Source organism: Cebus imitator, unplaced genomic scaffold (assembly GCF_001604975.1).
Source record: "Cebus imitator isolate Cc_AM_T3 unplaced genomic scaffold, Cebus_imitator-1.0 Scaffold4, whole genome shotgun sequence".
NCBI classification, from domain to species: Eukaryota; Metazoa; Chordata; class Mammalia; order Primates; family Cebidae; genus Cebus; species Cebus imitator.
The window spans coordinates 10,906,739-10,925,245 of NW_016107319.1; the positions used below are offsets into that span (position 1 = coordinate 10,906,739).

General features: G+C 42.3%; 1 protein-coding gene and 1 long non-coding RNA gene across 2 annotated transcripts in view; one reads left to right on the plus strand and one right to left on the minus strand.

Annotated features, from left to right (window-relative positions):
* The window catches only part of LOC108308783, a 9,879-nt gene extending 8,626 nt beyond the window's left edge, over positions 1-1,253 (minus strand). The window contains exon 1 of the long non-coding RNA XR_001827050.2: positions 1,180-1,253. This is a non-coding gene — a long non-coding RNA (uncharacterized LOC108308783). The remainder of the gene's footprint in view (positions 1-1,179) is intronic.
* The window catches only part of CUNH4orf51 (chromosome unknown C4orf51 homolog), a 74,561-nt gene that overhangs the window by 45,776 nt on the left and 10,278 nt on the right, over positions 1-18,507 (plus strand). The window contains exon 6 of the mRNA XM_037740600.1: positions 1,439-1,605. Coding sequence (XP_037596528.1) covers positions 1,439-1,546 — 108 coding nt within the window. The 3' untranslated portion in view covers positions 1,547-1,605. The remainder of the gene's footprint in view (positions 1-1,438; positions 1,606-18,507) is intronic.

Genomic DNA, 18,507 nt, shown 5'->3' on the forward strand with positions numbered 1-18,507 from the left:
AAAAAAAACCCTGATCATTAAAATAAAAAATGTTATACAAGTACTACCTAACAGTATCACAAAAACCACCAATTATACATACATTTCACTTTGGAAATGCTGGTCTTTGGGCCTTAACTAGCAAATCTGATACATTTCACTAATGGGAGAGGGTTGGATGACCCATGCTGATTCCTAGGCATCTAGTCTATTTTAATGGTGGTCTCTCAGAAATTGCGCAGTTTTTCTTGACTTTTCTACTTAGGACTTGATAACTTTCCCAGGGAGCGTTTCAAGCATGGGAAACCAGTGATGTGGCAGACCAAGGAGGGGTTTGTTTGGAGGCATTTGTAGCTGTCTGGTCCCCTGAAAGTTATATTGTGTGATCAAACAGGGACATCCCTTCACTGTAGGGTTGATGCCTGCTTCTAGGAAGGGTAGATGATTTCCTGAAAGTACATTTACTGAAAGCTGGCCTCTTGGGAGTGGCTTTGGAGAATCATTAACTATTGTTAAATAAATAAATCCGTCTTGCCTACATGGAGTTTTACCGGTGCCACGCAATTCCATTGCCAATCAGTGTCTGCAGCTGTTCTGGGGAACAGTTGCTTCTCTCTGTAAGGTACTTCCCCAGCCCCCGCCCCCAGAAAGGGAATTCTCTCTATTCACAGTAGCAGCTTTATAAGTCAACCATTTCCAACAAATAAATGACATTACATCCTGCTCTTGCTTTTGTGGTGCCATAACAGGCTAAAATTACATGCACGTGCAGCGCACACACACACACACACACACACCCCACACATACAATTAATATGAGGCACATATTTGGAAAACCTTGGACCTAGAGTTCTGATCAAAAAATAAATCATGACTTTTTATTTATGAGACAAGTCAAATCTTAATATTTTTAAATAGGAGATATATTTTGGAGAACAAGCTCTGAGATATATAAATGCCCAATTTCCTTCATCAAAGCGACAAGTAGAGATTGAATGAAATTTTCAACCATTGTTAACACTATTCTTAGTTTAGAAAGTATTTGCTTGCTGTGTAGTGCCTTTGGTAACCATTCCCTAAATGTTTATATTCCTGTGTCCTATCTTGAAGAAGTTCCTGATGGAAACTGGAAAACAGAGCATTCACCTTCAGGATTGTGGGGACTAAAGGAATGGTAGGGAAACCTGGAAAGAATCTTACCAGCGAAGCAGTGGGGGCCGGTTAGGGATTGCAAGAGTTCCTGCCCTTTTTCTCTCCTGCTTTAGTCATCTGGCCTTCCTGACAGAGACACAATATATTAAACAGGAAGGTTAAGAGAGATGGAATAAAATGCAGGATCAATCCCTTCTCCTGCTCATGAATGATGTCTGGTTTGGAAGAGACCATTTAATTCTCCATTCGGTGGAAAAGTGACCTTTGCAGATGAGTGAGTGCTGACAACCAGGCCATTTTTCTCCAGCTTCATAGACGGTGGGATTCTGAAAGCAAAGTTGGCTCATCTGAGGATTCAGAAACTGATCCATACTCCGATTATGGCTGGGGAGGACCCTCATCACCATTTAACTGAGTTGGAAAACGAAGCCACAGTGCTGGAGGCCTGGAGTTTGTTTAATAAACAACTTTGAGGTATGAGTCCCCCTAAATCCTCCCCCCCCCCCACTTCGCCCCAGGAACATCTGGATCCTGGCAGGTTGGCTTTCTGGGACATTTCAATGGGCTTCATTTCTCATTTTTTTTCCTTTTTAATTGGTGGAGAGACAAAAGTTGTTATAATCTTTATTAATTCTTCCTTTTTAAATAAATACGTGGGACCACATTTGCTGCAAGAACCACAGAAATGGTGCTGCGGCCCCGACCGTCGCGGGCTCCGGCGTCACAGAGCCGGTCCCTTGTATCTGGGAGCCCCGGGGAAGGGCGCAGGGGCGTGAGAAAGGCTCTTTGTATTCAGAGCGGTTACCCAGCAGAGCCGGAGCCTTCCACCGCCAGGTTTTCCTCCGCGCAAAGCGCCGCCGGGAGGCGAATTGGCTCAGACCGTCGGGCGGGGGCGGCCTGAGCCGCGGCAGGCGCGCGAGCTCAGTGGCGGGGATCGCGGCCCTCCCGCCCCAGCTCCCTCGGTGGCTGCCCGCGCCCCCGAAGCCCCGCCCACGGCCCGCCCCTCCCCCGGGTCCGCCCCTTCCCGCTCCTCCTGCGGCGCCCGCCCCGCCCGAGCGGCCGCCTCCTCCTCCCTCTACGGTCCGCCTCCTCTCCCCTACGGTCCTCTGGCTCCCTCCACGGTCCTCCTTCCCCCTCAGCGTCCACGGGCCGCCTCCGCCGCCTACGAACCTCCTCCTCCCTTGGTGACCCTCCTTCTGCTGAGTCTCCCCACACCGCCCGCCTCGCCGCCCCCAGCGGAGCGCACCGGAGGGAGGGACCGGGGGCTGCCGGGCTGCGCGGTGACCCGGGCGCGGGAAGGAGCCCGCGGCAGTCCAGGCTCGCGAAGGGCCTCGGCAGCCGCCGACTTCCGAGGAAAGGCAGGACGGTGTTTGGTTTGCTAAAGTAGCCGCCTTCTACCCCCTCTTCCTCCCCAATCCCGGCTTTCTGCTCCCCACGCCCCCTTCCATTTACTTCTAATTACCAAGACAGTCCTTCTCTTAGGATTTCTATTGAATAGAAAATACAATTAAAAGTCGCAGCACCACCCCTGCATCCCGCCCCCTAAACTCCTAGTGATTATTTCTGTCCCCTAGCCCTAGGTTGGGTTAAACACATTCCCCGGGAGCCATCTGGTTTGATTCCCAGCAACCTTCATATGGTTTCCATTAAGCTCACCAAAAGCATGCATTGAAAAGGCAGCCCTGTAGCCACTCAGGAACCTCCGGAGTTTTGCTCTGAGCAGCCCCGGTAGACGTCGCAGGCAGAGGGAGGGAAAGGCCTCTGTTAAGGTTCCGAGTCTAGTACCTCATGATCCTGGTTTTAATCTAATTTCTTGGCTTTTTCTAGTCCAAGAAAATACAGTTCTCCAAGGTAATGGTTATCATTCATTTATTATTTGTTTTTTTTACAATATGCAAGGGCTAGCTGATTAGAATTCTGTTTTAATTTTAAAAATGAAGGCTAACAGCTTTACAGATCGGTTGCAAAAGTAACCTGGCCACAGAGGTTAAATTTGACCATTAGCATTGGTATGGTGGGGTTTACACCTCCTTTCCTGTCTGTACCCCATTACTTAACCCCCAAAACGCAAAGAACAAATGTTAGCTTGTGGAAACATTCGCTCACACGTGGGTTGGGGCCTGCGGTCCAAGAAAAAGGGAACCGGCAGTTTATAGACTCAGTGTTATAACTAGAACGTTCCTTAGGATCCATCCAATATGTATGGCAATTAATTGAGAACATGCAGAAAGTGGAGAGGCTGCAGGAAGGTCACCTACAGTACTGCAGCCTAATATGGGGATGAGAGGGTGGGGAAGAAACCTGGGCAACAAGTGCTTTATCATATACAGCAGGGAAGATTGTGTCAAACTCATTCATTAGCGGCACATCCTGGCTCTCCCCAGCCCATCAGCTGCAGTCCCATCCCTGTCCTGCTCTGTGCCTCCCTGTTTGGGGAGTTACAGCTCTCTGCTTTTCTTCCTATTTTCCCCACTCCCGCCCTGACTGTGTGATTTTTATTTGGGTTTTTAAAATGAAACCAGGTGCTGCATAAAACAAAAGCAAAGTAATAACAAGGAAAGACTATCCAACGCCTGAGGAATGTGCTGAGTTTTATGACTCAGGCTGTCCTGGCAAAGAGCTTGGACTCACAGCAAGAGGTGGGTGGCAGGGAGCACAGACCGTACATGGCAGCCCTGGCCTCCCCAGATAGGCATGGTCAAGGCAGCCTGTGACTCATTTCACAAAACCAGAGACTCTTGTTCTTTGTGGAACAAGACTTCCCTGAGGCTAGAGCAGGATGATCATCAGCTTTTCTCCTAGAGCCAGTTCAGTCTGATAAAGCAGGGGCCACTCTGGAGTTTGGAGGGGAAGAAAGCCCAGGCACAAGGCCATCCCTGGGAAAGAAACAGGCTTGGTGGACTTGGGCAAGGCCTTTGGTGCAGTCAGGAGATGACTAACAGAGAAGCTGCAGCGTGACATGAAAATTAGCATGTATTGTAGTGGAGACAATGGCTTGAGAGCTCCAAGTGGTGGGACTGCCACAGTGCCTTGGAGAAGGGGACTGTTGGTGTGCTCCTAAGCCCAGAGGAGGTGTTTGCTCCTCCTGAGTGCATGGGGCACAGGAAAAGCTTGTCAGATGCCAGTAGGGTTTCCGAGGTGCCATTCCTCTTGCAATCAGGAAGAGTAACTAAGGGCAAAATTAGTAGACTTTGCATAAACACCCAGAGAGCCACCCAGGCACACATCCTCACATTCTGAGAATTCTTTTCAAATGAGCATAGTAATGGGGTGAGGTGTATGTTTTTTCTGTTACTAAGAGACAGCCTGAGAGAGTGAGAATGCAAAGGAGAGTGTCTCTCCTAGCAGAGGTGGTGGGAGGGGCTGGAATTTGGGTGACACGGATCTGTTTGTGCCCCCTTTATTACACAGGCCTAGGTGGAACGGGACTGATAGAGCTCCTTCTGATTTCTGTCATCCCAGAGAAAGCTGTCATGTTTTGAATGAGAATGAACTTTGACTGGCATAAATGAGATCTCCGTGCAGCAGCCCCATTCTCTTTTTCTTTTCCTTTCCATGGAATACCCATTTAAAAGCTATGGTGACTATTCCATAATTGCAGGCAAAGCTCTGCTTAACTTTTCCCTCAAAGTCTACTTACCTGGAAAAATAAAGCCTTTTGAGAACGATGACTTCATAAATATTTATAGTGGGAACAGGCGTCACTCTGGTTCTGCGAGAGAATGGGCTCATTCAGTTTTATTTATGATGTGACACTTGGGTGAGTGACATCCGTCATCTGGGTCGGCCCTACACTCTGTTCCACTGAAGCATGTTTATGGAGTGATTATGCCTGCAAATATTTGCTATATTTAGGTCCTCTCCTCCCCTAACTCCCTCTTAGCCTTCTTAAGTCCCCAAACCAGCGAAAAAGTCAAGCTATGGTCTAGGAAGGTTTGAACCCTAATGACAAGGCACGAGGGTTTGAACATGTGCTGTAGAAGGACTTGACGAATTGGGAGGCAATTAGAGTGGGAACGCTGGTATTATGGCATTCAGGAGGTTTTGCTTGTCCTTGTCTAGCAGGTGAGGGCTCTCAGCTGGGCATGAGGGGTTTTGACAGGAGACGAGCACAGCCCTGAGTGATGAATGCAGAGGGATGCTTATGAAACTCTTCCGTTCCCAGGGAGCTTTCTCTGGACAGGATCTCACAGGCCCTGAAATCGTCACCATATACCCCAGGGCTCTGGGGCAGGACCTGGTGGGGACTCTGTGACCTCAGCTGGGTCAAGGTCTGTGGTGTAACCTGAGGCCTCCTCTCAGCCACACCTGGTCCGGGGCTGGGCACAGCAGCTGCTCTCCATCAGCTACGGAGGAGGGAGGACGTTCTCCGGCTTCCTGGCTTTCAATTGCACATGCCCTGACCTAGGCATTTCAGGCTGGACCTAGACATTCCTCAGTACTCAATATTTGCCTGCGATCGGCTTGGCAATCTATTGTTTATCCTGGGAAGGGCCAGGTCTTGGCACAGTGGCCTGAAGCGTTGCCAGTGTTTTATTTTTAGAGACAGGAAAATGTCTGCCTTTTGGCAGCTGCTCTTTATCTGGCACACATCAGTGATGGTGTAAAAAAGTTCAAGTGAGAGATTCCAAGCCCTAAACTCATGGCCTATGACACAGACAATAGCACCATAAGCCTCTCAACAGGCACCTTTGGGGAACCTAAGATGTGTCATTAGAAGGCCTCCTGGGTAGAGTAGTAGCCTCCCTGCCACACCCTGGAGGCAAGAGTCCTGTCTAGTCCAGAAACCTCAGAGCCTGAACATTTTGTGAGTCCCTTTTGAATGTATCAGCCGATCTGAACTATTATAGCTCTTACCTCCATTCATCTCCTTATCTACCAGTCCATAATCTAGTTCAACTTGGTAGAAAGATTAAAAAAAAAAAATCTGTTAAATTTCACGTTCATCAACCCTTCTTAGACCCAGTAACGTCATCATAACGATTGCAGAAGCCAGCCAGTGTCCATGGCAAGAAATATCTTACTAGACTCAGGGATCACATTTCCAAGTTTTATTGCAATTAATATTTGTCCTAACATAGCGCCCTCTTAAAACATATTTTTGTAGGTCCTGTGATTCTGGCTACTGACAATTTGTTAGAAAGCATTTTGTAAACTGTAGTGACATATTATGCAAAGGTAAAATGGAATGGACACAAAGATAAAGAATTATCATTACCTTCTTTTCTTCCCAGCTTTTGAAAAAAGATTTCTTTCTAATTGCACAAATAAAACATGAATACATTCTTCTTTACTGCTTATAGCCCATGATCACCTTTTGGATTCATTTTTCTTCCTGCTGGAGCACATCCATGGTAGATTTTCTTTTGTTTTTCCTCCCTTGTCCATCAGAGTGGGTAATGCGTTTGTCTAAGGGCTTGTATGTGTGAGAAATTATTTTGCTCTCTCTGCTTGAGTGTTAGCTTGGCTTGTTATAGAACTCTAAGTTCAAGTTGATTTTTTCTGAGCATTTCTAAGCTATTCCATTATTTTCTTGAGACTGCTTTGGTTGATGAGCAGTCTCCTTTTGATCTGACTCTCACCCCTTTGAGGTAATCCTCTGTGTCCTCTTGTACCTTTTAGGATTGTCTTTTTCATCTTGATGCTCCAGAGTTTCGTTTTGATATCGCTATGTATGAATTTATTTTTAAAATTTATCCTGATTGGTAATGATAGGCTCTTTCAATCTGAGTGTTCAGGTTCTAAGATATGAGGTGGAAACCAGAAAGGTTAAATTCATCTATGTAGCAAAGTGCTGAGGAAGATAGGAAAGGAATTGTGTGGCCTGAGCACTGGAGGAATTTTAAGGGGTGATAGAGAGAGCAAGAGAGTAAGGCTTGGAGAGATTCTTTGTTGGTTGGTTCCTGCTGGAGCACATCTTTGGTAGAGAAAAATGTATAAAGAAGCTTTTTAAGCTCTTTGGATGCATATTAAAAATATACTCCCAGCAGGGCTCAGTGGCTCACGTCTGTAATCCCAGCACTTTGGGAGGCTGAGGTGGGTGGATCACCTGAGGTCAGGAGTTTGAGACCAGCCTGACCAATGTGGTGAGACCCCATCTCTACTAAAAATACAACAATTAGCCAGGCATGGTGGTGGGGCCTAGAATCCCAGCTATTCGAGAGGCTGAGGCAGGAGGATTGTTTGAACCTGGGAGGCAGAGGTTGCGGTGAGCCAAGATCACACCACTGCACTCCAGCCTGGGTGACAGAGTGAGACTCTGCCTCAAAAAAAAAAAAAAAAAAAAAAAAAATTTGCCAGGCGTGGTGGCTCAAGCCTGTAATCCCAGCACTGTGGGAGGCCGAGGCGGGTGGATCACAAGGTCAAGAGATCAAGACCATCCTGGTCAACACGGTGAAACCCCGTCTCTACTAAAAATACAAAAAATTAGCTGGGCATGGTGGCGCGTGCCTGTAATCCCAGCTACTCAGGAGGCTGAGGCAGGAGAATTGCCTGAACCCAGGAGGTGGAGGTTGCGGTGAGCTGAGATCGCGCCATTGCACTCCAGCCTGGGTAACAAGAGCAAAACTCCGTCTCAAAAAAAAAAAAAAAAAAAAAAATTGTATATGTGTGTGTGTGTGTGTGTGTGTGTGTGTAAATGTGTGTGTGTGTGTGTATGTGTGTGTGTGTGTGTGTATATATATATTTTTTTTGGTGTTTTATGAAGAAGCTAAGACTTAAATTGGTGTTAATTATGTTTTTTCTGTGGGATTGTTGTATCCGTGGTTTAATACTAAACCACAAAATTGAACCATAAGACTGCTTTGAACTAATATGAATTACATAAGCAATTATCATTATTATTTTGAGATAGGGTCTTGCTCTGTCACTCAGGCTGGGGTGCAGTGATATGATCTCAGCTCACTGCAACCTTTGTCTCCTGGACGTAAGTGATCCTGCCACCTCAGCCTCCCAAGTAGCTGGAAGCACAGGTGCGCACCACAACACCCGACTAATTTTTTGTATTTTTGTTAGAGATGGGATTTCACCATGTTGCCCAGGCTGGTCTCAAACTTTTGGGCTTAAGAGATCTGTCTGCCTTGGCCTCCCAAAGTTCTGGGATTACAGGCATGAGCCACTGTACCTGGCCAGCAATTATTTTTTAATGATTAGGCAAATATCTTTCTTTCATTCTGTCCTTCTTCCTTCTCTTCCCTTCCCTCACACTGTCCAGGCTACAGTTTCTTCTTTTACATAATGAGGGATTATTTTGCAGAATGAGGTGGAGTTAGATGCTCTAAAGTCCCGCTGTTTCTCTATAACTCTCCTTCTTACTCATTTGTCATCTACCTATCTAAACATTTTCTTTTACGGCTAATAGCTTATAAGCGGACACAAATACTTTGTCCACTCATTTAGTAATCTAATTTCTCACCAGATGAGTTGTCATGTTTAAATTAGAGCTTTGATCAGAAAAGGCTGTACAGTGACCAAAGTTATAGCAGGTTAGGACTCTTAGCTAAAGATCTAGAATGTGAAGCTCTGTCCCAGAAGTTTACTACTCCAGACTGAGGAATTCATTCCATAGATTGTCTTAGTCCACCCATAGGAGTTAATGTGTGGCATAGAGGGGCAAGATTTGGGAAAGGCTCAAACACAAACTGATGTTCAACCAACAATAGAGTCTCTGAACAAATGAAGGCAGGAGATACAAACAAAATTATATTATGTCTTTTCACTCTGTTCTTGAAACATAATCCATCATTGAATTAGCTTTTATTTTATCATGCGCGTGTATTACCTTTTAGAAAGCACTAAAAACAGTTGTTAAACTTTTAAAAGTGTAAGGACAATAGAATAATTATTGAGGGGCCAAATTCTCCCAGGAGATTTGAATTCCTTGAGAGCTTTTTCCTCTGCTTCTAATCTCCACACTAAAGCGTTTGATATAACGAGACGGTAAACATATGTAGTCTGTAGAATCTGAATTATTCTCCTGACGAAAAGGTAGAGATTGAGTCTCTGCAGCCCAGCACCCCTGACAAATACTGAGCTCCTAGTTGTTAGATGCTGCTACCCTCACTAGAATTTGAGATATGCAGTCTCTGCCTGAGTAAGCAGGGATGCAGTGTGACCTAGAGGAGGGAGATTTGGGAAAGGCTCAACGTGGAACTGATATTCAACCAGCAATAGCATCTCTTAGCAAATGAAGACAAAAGATGCAAACACATGTAAGTTCAGAGTCTGCTGACAATGGAAGGCAGCCAGGTGAAACCGGTTCATGTGGATCTTCAAGGGAGTTGGGTGTTTCTTCGAGTTGCCATCAGCATTTCTTCTTTTCTAGAATGTAAAGTTTCATTCAGTTTGTGTGTAACTAGGGCTCTATCTGTCTCCAGAGAGGGTGAAATGCTTTCCAAATTATAGATATCTCTTCCTTTCTGAAAAAAACAAAACAAAACCCACAATGTGAGGTTTTCAAAACTGCATTTTACAAAACAAGAACTGTGCATTTACTTTATAATTTCAAATGCTGTATTTTTCATTTGTGGTTAATCTGTAATTAACTGTGGCTCTTAACTCATGGGATTTCTTACAGTCCTCTTCATCTTTTCTCCAACCTTTATGATAAACAATTAATGCTCTATACATTATGTAAATACCCTTCTGAAATTCAGTACCCAAGGAAAAATCCATTTTTAAAGAGAGGGATTCTGAATAATAACCACCCCTTGTTTTGAAAATATAGGTTTTCATAAAACAGCATTTGTAAAAGCAGGTCCACTTCTAGAGAACATGTGACAAGTATCTAGCAGATGTCAGTACTGCAAAGTACTCCCTTCAAAACCCTTACATTTTCACTTCCTCTGAATTTGCCACTTTTATGGAAGAGCCCACCATGGCAACACACGCTTTGCTTCTCAAAGTGTGGTCTGCAAGGCTTTACCAGATGGTCTCCTTCAGAGTAAATGCTTTCAATATGAAAATGTTTATATTTGTGTTTCTGGCATGCACTAATAATTTTCTCATGATAGTTAATAAAAAACAGATTATTTCATTTCTATCTCATAAAACCCAGTATCGTTCCTCTCATTCTATCTGATGAGAGTTATTTTTCCCATTGGTGAGGCGGCGGCGAGCGTGGGCAGGATTATGGAGCTGCCTTCTCCACGACTGAAGTGGTGTGCAGCCTAGAGTTTGAGATCACTCCTCCTCACAAAGGTCAGGCTTGCAATGCATTAGAAAAGGTCAGTTTGTCAGGGTAACATGAGGTCAGGGCTCCAATATAAACAATCTCTTTGAAGCTTCAAGGTTTACCTTTTAGCTCTAATATTCTGGAATTTAGTGACTGAATCTGGGCTCTCTGGCCACATCCATCATGTTTTCTTATGGGCTGATCATATTCCCTTCTAATCCTTCATTTTTGTAGACTTGAATACTTATTTTATAACTCTTGCCACAGCAGAGGGGTGAGGGGTAGGGCAACTTGTCATCCCTTGACCTCTTTTTTTCCTTTTTTAACTTTTTTGGACTCTTTGTATTTAGGAGGAGAGGTACTAAATTTTATCTGTGTAGCCCTGTTTTCCTGCGAATGTGTTTGGCTAACAAACTGGTCCTGGTGGGCAGCAATAGTAGGGATGGTATGAAGACGGATGGCCTACACTTCAAAGGAGGACTTGATAAAAAAAAGATACGGAAAATTGGTTTGGAACGTGACTGGAGATTATAATGCCACTAGTTTACTCTTCTTCAATGGAAAGTGAAGAAGGGAATGTTTTGGAAAAGGTTAGATTTCCCTTAGAGAGAAGGAAAGATTTGGGGTCTTTTCGCAAAAGCTAGGATGCATTAACTTTTCTTTTCTTTTCTTTTCTTTCCTTCTGTTTTCTTTTCTTTTGAGACAGAGTCTTACTCTGTTACTCAGCCTGGAGTGCAGTGGCTCACTGTAAACTCCGCCTCCCAGACTCAGGTGATTCTCCTACCCAGCCTCTTGAGTAGCTGGGATTGTAGGCACCTGCCACCATGCCAGGCCGATTTTTTTTTTTTTTTTTTTTTAGTAGAGACTGAGTTTCACCATGTTGGCCAGGCTGGTCTCAAACTCCTGACTTCAAGTGATCCACCTGCCTCGGCCTCTCAAAATGCTGGGATTACAGGCATGATCCACTGCGCCTGGCTGCATTAATTTTATTTCTTTCAGTACTAAACTCAGTAGAAGGGTAGACTTTTCTCTTTGTTGCCAGTGTCTCACCATCTACTCATTCTTTAACCAACTGGAATTTAGCTTCTACTCCTAACCTGTCATTGAATCTGCATCCTTAAAGATCACCAAAGGCCTTCAAATTGATAAAGGCTATGAGATTCAGCCTCACTCTACTCATCCTTCTGTACAATTTCACATAAAAGTCTGTCTGCCCTTGGCTTTTCTAGCGATGTGGTGTTTCTCTCCAACTTCTTGTTTCTTCTTGTTCTCCTGTGTTGACACCTCCTCCTTTTTCTTCTCCGCCCTTAAAGTTTCTCCCTTAAAGCCATCTCCGAAGATTCTGTCATTGGTGCCTTTATTGTTGCTGGTTGTTGCTGGTGCTGTTGCTTCCATGGTGTTCCCACCCTCTTCACTGTCTTCAAATATCGTCTTTGTTCCAAGTCTCTTCCTGAGCTTTCTTCTGAGCTTTGGAATGCATTTTCAGTCTTCTACACAAGAGCATTTTTTCTAGACAGGCAACTATTGTGATCCACCTGGTGAAGATGCAAAGAACCTACACAAGGATGTTAAGAGTGGAAAAGACAGGAGAGAGTCATAAAAATATTTGGCAGATAAAATAAACAGAGCTCTTTGATGGATGAACTGTCCAAAGAGCAAGAGGAAGAAAAAGAAGTGGGAAAGCTAAAAGGGGACAAAGCTGACTCCAACGTTGATAGTGTAGGTAAGTTGGAGGACAGGTGTGCCCTTATTGGAGCAAGAAATACATGGTAAGTGTCAGATTGAAGGGAGAAGAAGCTGACTTCAATTTAGAACATTTGGAACATACCTCACCTATCTGCCTTTTTTGCCTTTGAATCTTTCTTTCTGTCTTAGTCTGTTTTGTGTTTCTGTAACAAAATGCCTGAGATGCTATAATTTATAATACATAGAAATTTGTTTGGCTCATGGTTCTGAAGGCTGGAGAGTCTCAGATCAAGAGGCCAGCATCCTGTGAAGGCTTTCTTGCTGCATCATTCCATGGCAGAAGGTGGGAGGGCAAGAGAACGCGTCAGAGAGAGAAGGGGAAGCGGGCTCAACTCATCTTTTTATGAAGATCCTGCTCCTGGGACAACAAAGCCACGCCTGTGATAATGGTATTAATCCATTTCTGAGGGCAAAGACTACATGAGCTAATCACCTCTTAAAGGTACTATCTCTCAACATAGCTGCATTAGGGATTAAGTTTTCCACACATGAACTTTGGGAGAGTCAAACCATAGGACTTTCTTAGTGCTGCTAGAATTATCTTCCTAAAATGCAGGTCTAATTCATGCTATTCGCCTTAAATTTTTTTACTAGCTCTTACTAACTGCAGAGTAGTTTAGGCATTCAGTCTCTTTGACGGGGATTTGAAGCCCTACACAAGCTGTCTTTGTTTGGTTTCATTGTAATCTTCTAGCACAACAGAATCCACCAAGCAATTTCTCACCTTCTTGCCTTTGCTCAAGCTGTTCCCTCAATCTGGAATGCCCTCCCCAATTTTTCTGTCTATGGAAATCCCACTCATTCTTTAGGTTGCAGCTTGTATGCTACATCCTCCATAAAGCCTCCTCCCACCACAGTTAGAATCTGTCATTCTTTATTCAATATTTTCACAGCAATTTATGTGTATTTTTCTTTGTATTATAATTCATATGCTCAGATGTGCATTTCTTCTATTGGTTGGTAAACTCCTTAAAGCTAGACATATATCTCAGTTATCTCCATTCCTTATCAGCTGCCAACACATTACTTTCCATATATTTGTTGCTCATTAAATAATAAACGAAAAGGAGAGGAAGACATTGATCATAGTTAGGGTAGAAGGGGAATCGGGGAGAGAGAGATGGTTGGTAAGGTAGGCTGGGTCTTTCTTTAGAACATGTTCAACTGGGATGGAAACTTTGGGTTGTGAAGAACAGGAACAGAGAATAATGATGAGGGAAGTGATGGATTATGGGTAATGTGAAAGGCTTGTATTTAAACACAGGATCCTATGACACAAAATCTTGCATGTACACATTTAGCTTCTTGTCCACAGACAGATAAAGCAAATTGTAAAGTCCTTCAGCAGGAGATTACTCTGCCCACTTAATTGTAACCACAACTCTGGAATATTTCACTATTGCTGCTCCTACGTCTATTGCCTGATGCCATAAAGAGATGGGGCCTTGACTAATAGTGTGTTGATGATCCATTGCTATGCCCATTTATTTAATTGTAGAAAACATGGGCAAGGAGGTCTCCTGATTAAAATATTTCTTTGACCCTTAATTTTTATTTTCATCAATCTGGTTTTATATTAAATAGTACAAAAAATGAAACATATTGTCTTTAAAAATTATTTTAATGGGTACACAGTAGGTGTATATATTTATGGGGTACATGAGATATTTTGATACAGCATGCAAGGCATAACAATCACATCAGGGTAAATGGGGTATCCGTCACCCAAGCATTTGTCCTTTGTGTTACAAACAATGCAATTATACTCTTTTAGTTCTTATAAAATGTACGATTAGATTGTCATTGACTATAAGACACACCATTGTGCTATCGAATACTAGGCCTTATTCATTCTTTCTATAGCCGTCCCCACTTCCCCCTAACCCCCTACAATCCTTCCCAGACTCTGGTAATCATCCTTCTACTCTTTATCTTCATGAGTTCAGTTGTTTTAACTTTTAGATCCCACAAATATGTGAGAACATGTCAAATTTGTCTTTCTGTGCCTGGCTCATTTCACTTAACAATCTCCAATTCCATTTATATTGTTGCAAATGACTGGATCTCGTTCTTCTTTATAACTGAACAGTACTCCATTGTGTATATTTACCACATTTTCTTCATTAATTCGTCTGTTGATTGACACTTAGCTTGCTTCCAAATCTTGGTTATAGTGAACAGCACTGCAAGCAACATGGAAGTGCTGATACCTCTTCAATATACTGATTTCCTTTCCTTTGGGTACATACCTAGCAAAGAGATTGCTGGATCATATAGTAGCTCTATTTTCAGTTTTTTGAGGAACCTTTAAACTGTTCTTTATGGTGGTTGTACTAATTTACATTCCCACCAACATTGTACTAGGGTTCTTTTTTTTCACATCCTCACCAGCATGTGTTATTGCCTGTCTTTTGGATAAAAGCCATTTTAACTTGGATGAGATGATACCTCATTGTAGTTTTGGTTTGCATTTCTCTGATGATCAATGATCAGCTTTTCATAAACCTGTTTGCCATTTATATGTCTTCTTTTGAGAAATATGTGTTCAAATTTTTCACCCATTTAAAAATCAGATTATTAGAATTTTTTTCTTTAGAGTTGTTTGAATTCCTTATCTATTCTGATTACTATTCCCTTGTCAGATGGGTAGTTTGCAAACATTTTCTGCTAATCTGTGGGTCAGCTCTTCACTTGTTTGTTTTCTTTGGTGTGGAGAAGATTTTAACTTGATGTGATGCTATTTGCCCATATTTGCTTTGGTTGTCTGTGCTTGTGGAATATGACTCAATAAATCTTTGCCCACTTCAGTGTCTTGGACAGTTTTCTCAATGTTTTCTTTTAGTTTCACATTTTGATGTCTTAGATACAAGTCTTTAATCCATTTTTATTTGATTTTTGTATATAGTGAGAAATAAGGGTCTAGTTTTATTCTTCTGCATATGGATATCTAGTTTTCCCAGTGCCATTTATTGAAGAGACTGTCTTTTCCCCCAAGGTAAGTTCTTGGCACCTTTATAAAAAATGAGCTCACTGTAGATGGATGTCTGGAGTTGCTTCTGGGTTCTCTATTCTGTTCCACTGTTCTATAGGTCTCTTTTTATGTCAGTACCGTACTGTTTTGGTTACTATAGCTCTGTAGTTTAATTTGAAGTCAGGTAATGTAATTCCTCCAGTTTTGTTCTTTTTGTTCAGGATAGCTTTGACTATTCTGGGTCTTTTGTGGTTCTGTATACATTTTTTGATTATTTTTTCTATTTCTTTGAAGAATGTCATTGGTATTTTGATAAGGATTACATTGCATCTGTACATTGCTTTGGCTAGTATGGACATTTTAACAATATTGATTCTTGCAATCCACGAACATGGAATATCTTTCTTTTTTCTGTCCTCTTCAGTTTCTTGCATCAGTGTTGTATTATTTCATTGTAGAGATCTTTCACTTCTTTGATTAATTTTTAGATATCTTATTTTATTTGTAGCTATTATAAATGGAGATCCCTTTTTAAATTTCTTTTTCAGACTGCTGTTGGTATATAGAAATGCTACTGACTTTTGTATGTTGATTTTGTATCCTGCAGTTTTACTGAATTTATCAGTTCTAATAGTTTTTTGATGAAGTCTTTAGGTTTTTTCAAATATAAGGTCATATCATCTGCAAACAAGGATAATTTGACTTCTTTCTTTCCAATTTGGATGCCCTTTCTTTCTCTTGTCTGATTGCTGTAGTTACAGCTTCCAGGACTATGTTGCATCACAGCGGTGAAAGTAGGCATCCTTGTTGTGTTCCATAACTTAGAGAAAAGGTGACATTTTCCACTAGTGATATGATTTAGTTTCTTTTTATTTTATTTTTTGTTTTTATTTTTATTTTGTGTGTATCTGTTTTTTGGTTTGAGGTTACCACGAGACTTGAAAATACTATCTTATCACCCATTATTTTAAGCTGATAACAACTTAACACTGTTAGCCTAAAAAAACAAACAAGCAAACAGAAAACTAATAAACACTCTATGCCTTAATGTCATCTCCCACTTTGTAACTTTTTGTTGTTTCTATTTATATCTTATGCTATCTATGTCTTGAAAAGTTATTTTTGTGCTTATTATTTTTGATTGGTTCATCTTTTAGTCTTTCTATTTAAGATGAGAATAGTTTACACACCAGTTACAGAGTTATAATATGCTGGGTTTTTTTCATGTATTTACATAAGCAGTGGTTTGTGTACCTTCAGGTGATGATTTTTTTATTGCTCATTGACATGCTTTTTTTTTTTTTTTCTCTGAAAAGAACTCCCTTTAGCATTTCTTGTAGGACAGTTCCATTGTTGATGAAGTCCCTCAGGTTTTGTTTGTCTGGGAAAAATCTTTATTTCTCTCTCATGTTTGAAGGATATTTTCACCAGATACACTATTCTAGGGTAAAAGGTTTTTTTTTTCCTTCGGCTCTTTAAATATGTCATGCCGCTCTCTCCTGGCCCATAAGGTTTCCTCTGAAAAGTCTGCTGCCAAACATATCGGAGCTCCATTGTATGTTACTTGTTTCTTTTCTCTTGCTGCTTTTGGGATCCATTCTTTATCCGTGACCTTCAGGAGTTTTATTATTAAATGCTTTGAGGTAGTCTTCTTCCGATGAAATTCGCTTGGTGTTCTATAACCTTCTTGTACTTGAATGTTAGTATCTTCCCATAGGTTTGGGAAGTTCTGTGTTATTTTCCCTTTGAATAACCTTTCTACCCCTGTCTATTTCTCTACCTCTTCTTTAAGGCCAACAACTCTTAGATTTGCCCTTTTGAGGCTTTTTTCTAGATCTTGTAGGAATGTTTTATTCTTTCTTATTTTGTCTCCTCTGACTGTGTATTTTCCAATACCCTGTCTTCAAGCTCAACAATTCCTTCTGCTTGATCAATTCTATTATTAAGAGATTCTGCTGCATTCTTCAGTATGTCAATCACATTTTTTTCAGCTCCAGAATTTCTGCTTGATTCTTTTTATTTTCATCTCTTTGCTAGATTTGTCTGACAGAATTCTGATTTCCTTCTCTGTATTATCTTGAATTTATTTGAGTTTCCTCAAAGCAACTATTTTGAATTCTTTGCCTTAAAAGTCACATATCTCTATTTCTATAGGATTGATCTTTGGTGCCTTATTTAGTTCACTTGGTGGGGTCATGTTTTCCTGGATGACCTTGATGCTAGTAAAACAACTGCTAGTTGTGTGTCAAAGACGGGAAGAAACAGACAAAACCCCTATACTGAATATTTTAATTTTTAATTGTTATGAGTGCAACTACTCTTTGTCCAGCCCCATCTTCCTGAGGAAGCTATATGTTCCTGAGGGAGTTACATACACAGAAAAGATGCCAGACAAATGTAATCTTTTAATTCCTAGTTGGAGTATGGCTCACAACACATTTCATGATGAGTCTGAACCTAGGAGAGCCATTGAGATGCCTTTTCACTTGGGCTTGAGGCTTCCTGCCAAGGCCTGGGTAGTCACTTCTTCCTATCAGCCCTGTTTTGATTACCATGTGGCTTTCCTAGGTCAAGGAAGCTATGGGGATGGCAGTGTACAACTCTCTCCCGTGGATTCTCCCTAAAAACTCCTAGAAGAGCTACATCCCTTCAGAGAAATAAAAAAAACACACCCCCAATATGAGAGGAATCTAAAGAGACCCTGCTTCATGAATAAGAAGGCTCTGCCTGCCTCTTGATGTGCCAACTCTTCCATTTCTTAGCATCATGACACAGTGCTGTCCTTAGCTCTGCCCAAGCCCATCAGTCCTTCTCAGGAGTGGGGGGCCAGGAGTGGAGGAGAAATGCTTTGAGCTAACCCAGCAGGGTGGGTGGGTAATCAACATTGACCTAGAGGCTAAAGACATGGCAACATTCACACCAAATACGATCATTTTATTGGACACCTCTTGTTTCGCACCTCACAGACTCACCTCATTCTACCTTTTGCTGTAGCAGCCAGCTCTGGTCAGATGTCATTGACATGACCTCCTCTCGGCTTCAAGCAATTGGGGTGGGAAATGGAGGGAGCAGAGTTGGAGAGATGAAGGTGGGCAGCGCAAAGCCTCTCCATCCATCTGGCAAACCCCTAACTCATCAAACTAGATCAAACAGTTCAGCAAAATACGTTTAAGCCACCCTCAAGATGACTGCAGGCAATCCAGGCATGGAGATTTAGCTTTAATCAGAAGAGAAAAACTTTAAGCTGGTCGCTCATGGGTGGCTCATGCTGGTAATCCCAGCACTTTGGGAGGCCAAGGTCGGAGGATCACTTGAGGTCAGGAGTTCAAGAACAGCCTGGCCAACGTGGTGAAGCCCCGTCTCTACTAAAAAAAATACAAAAATTAGCTGGGTGTGGTGGCATGCACCTGTAACTCAGGAAGCTGAGGCAGGAGAATTGCTTGAACCCATGAGGTAGAGGTTGCAGTGAGCCAAGACCATGCCACTG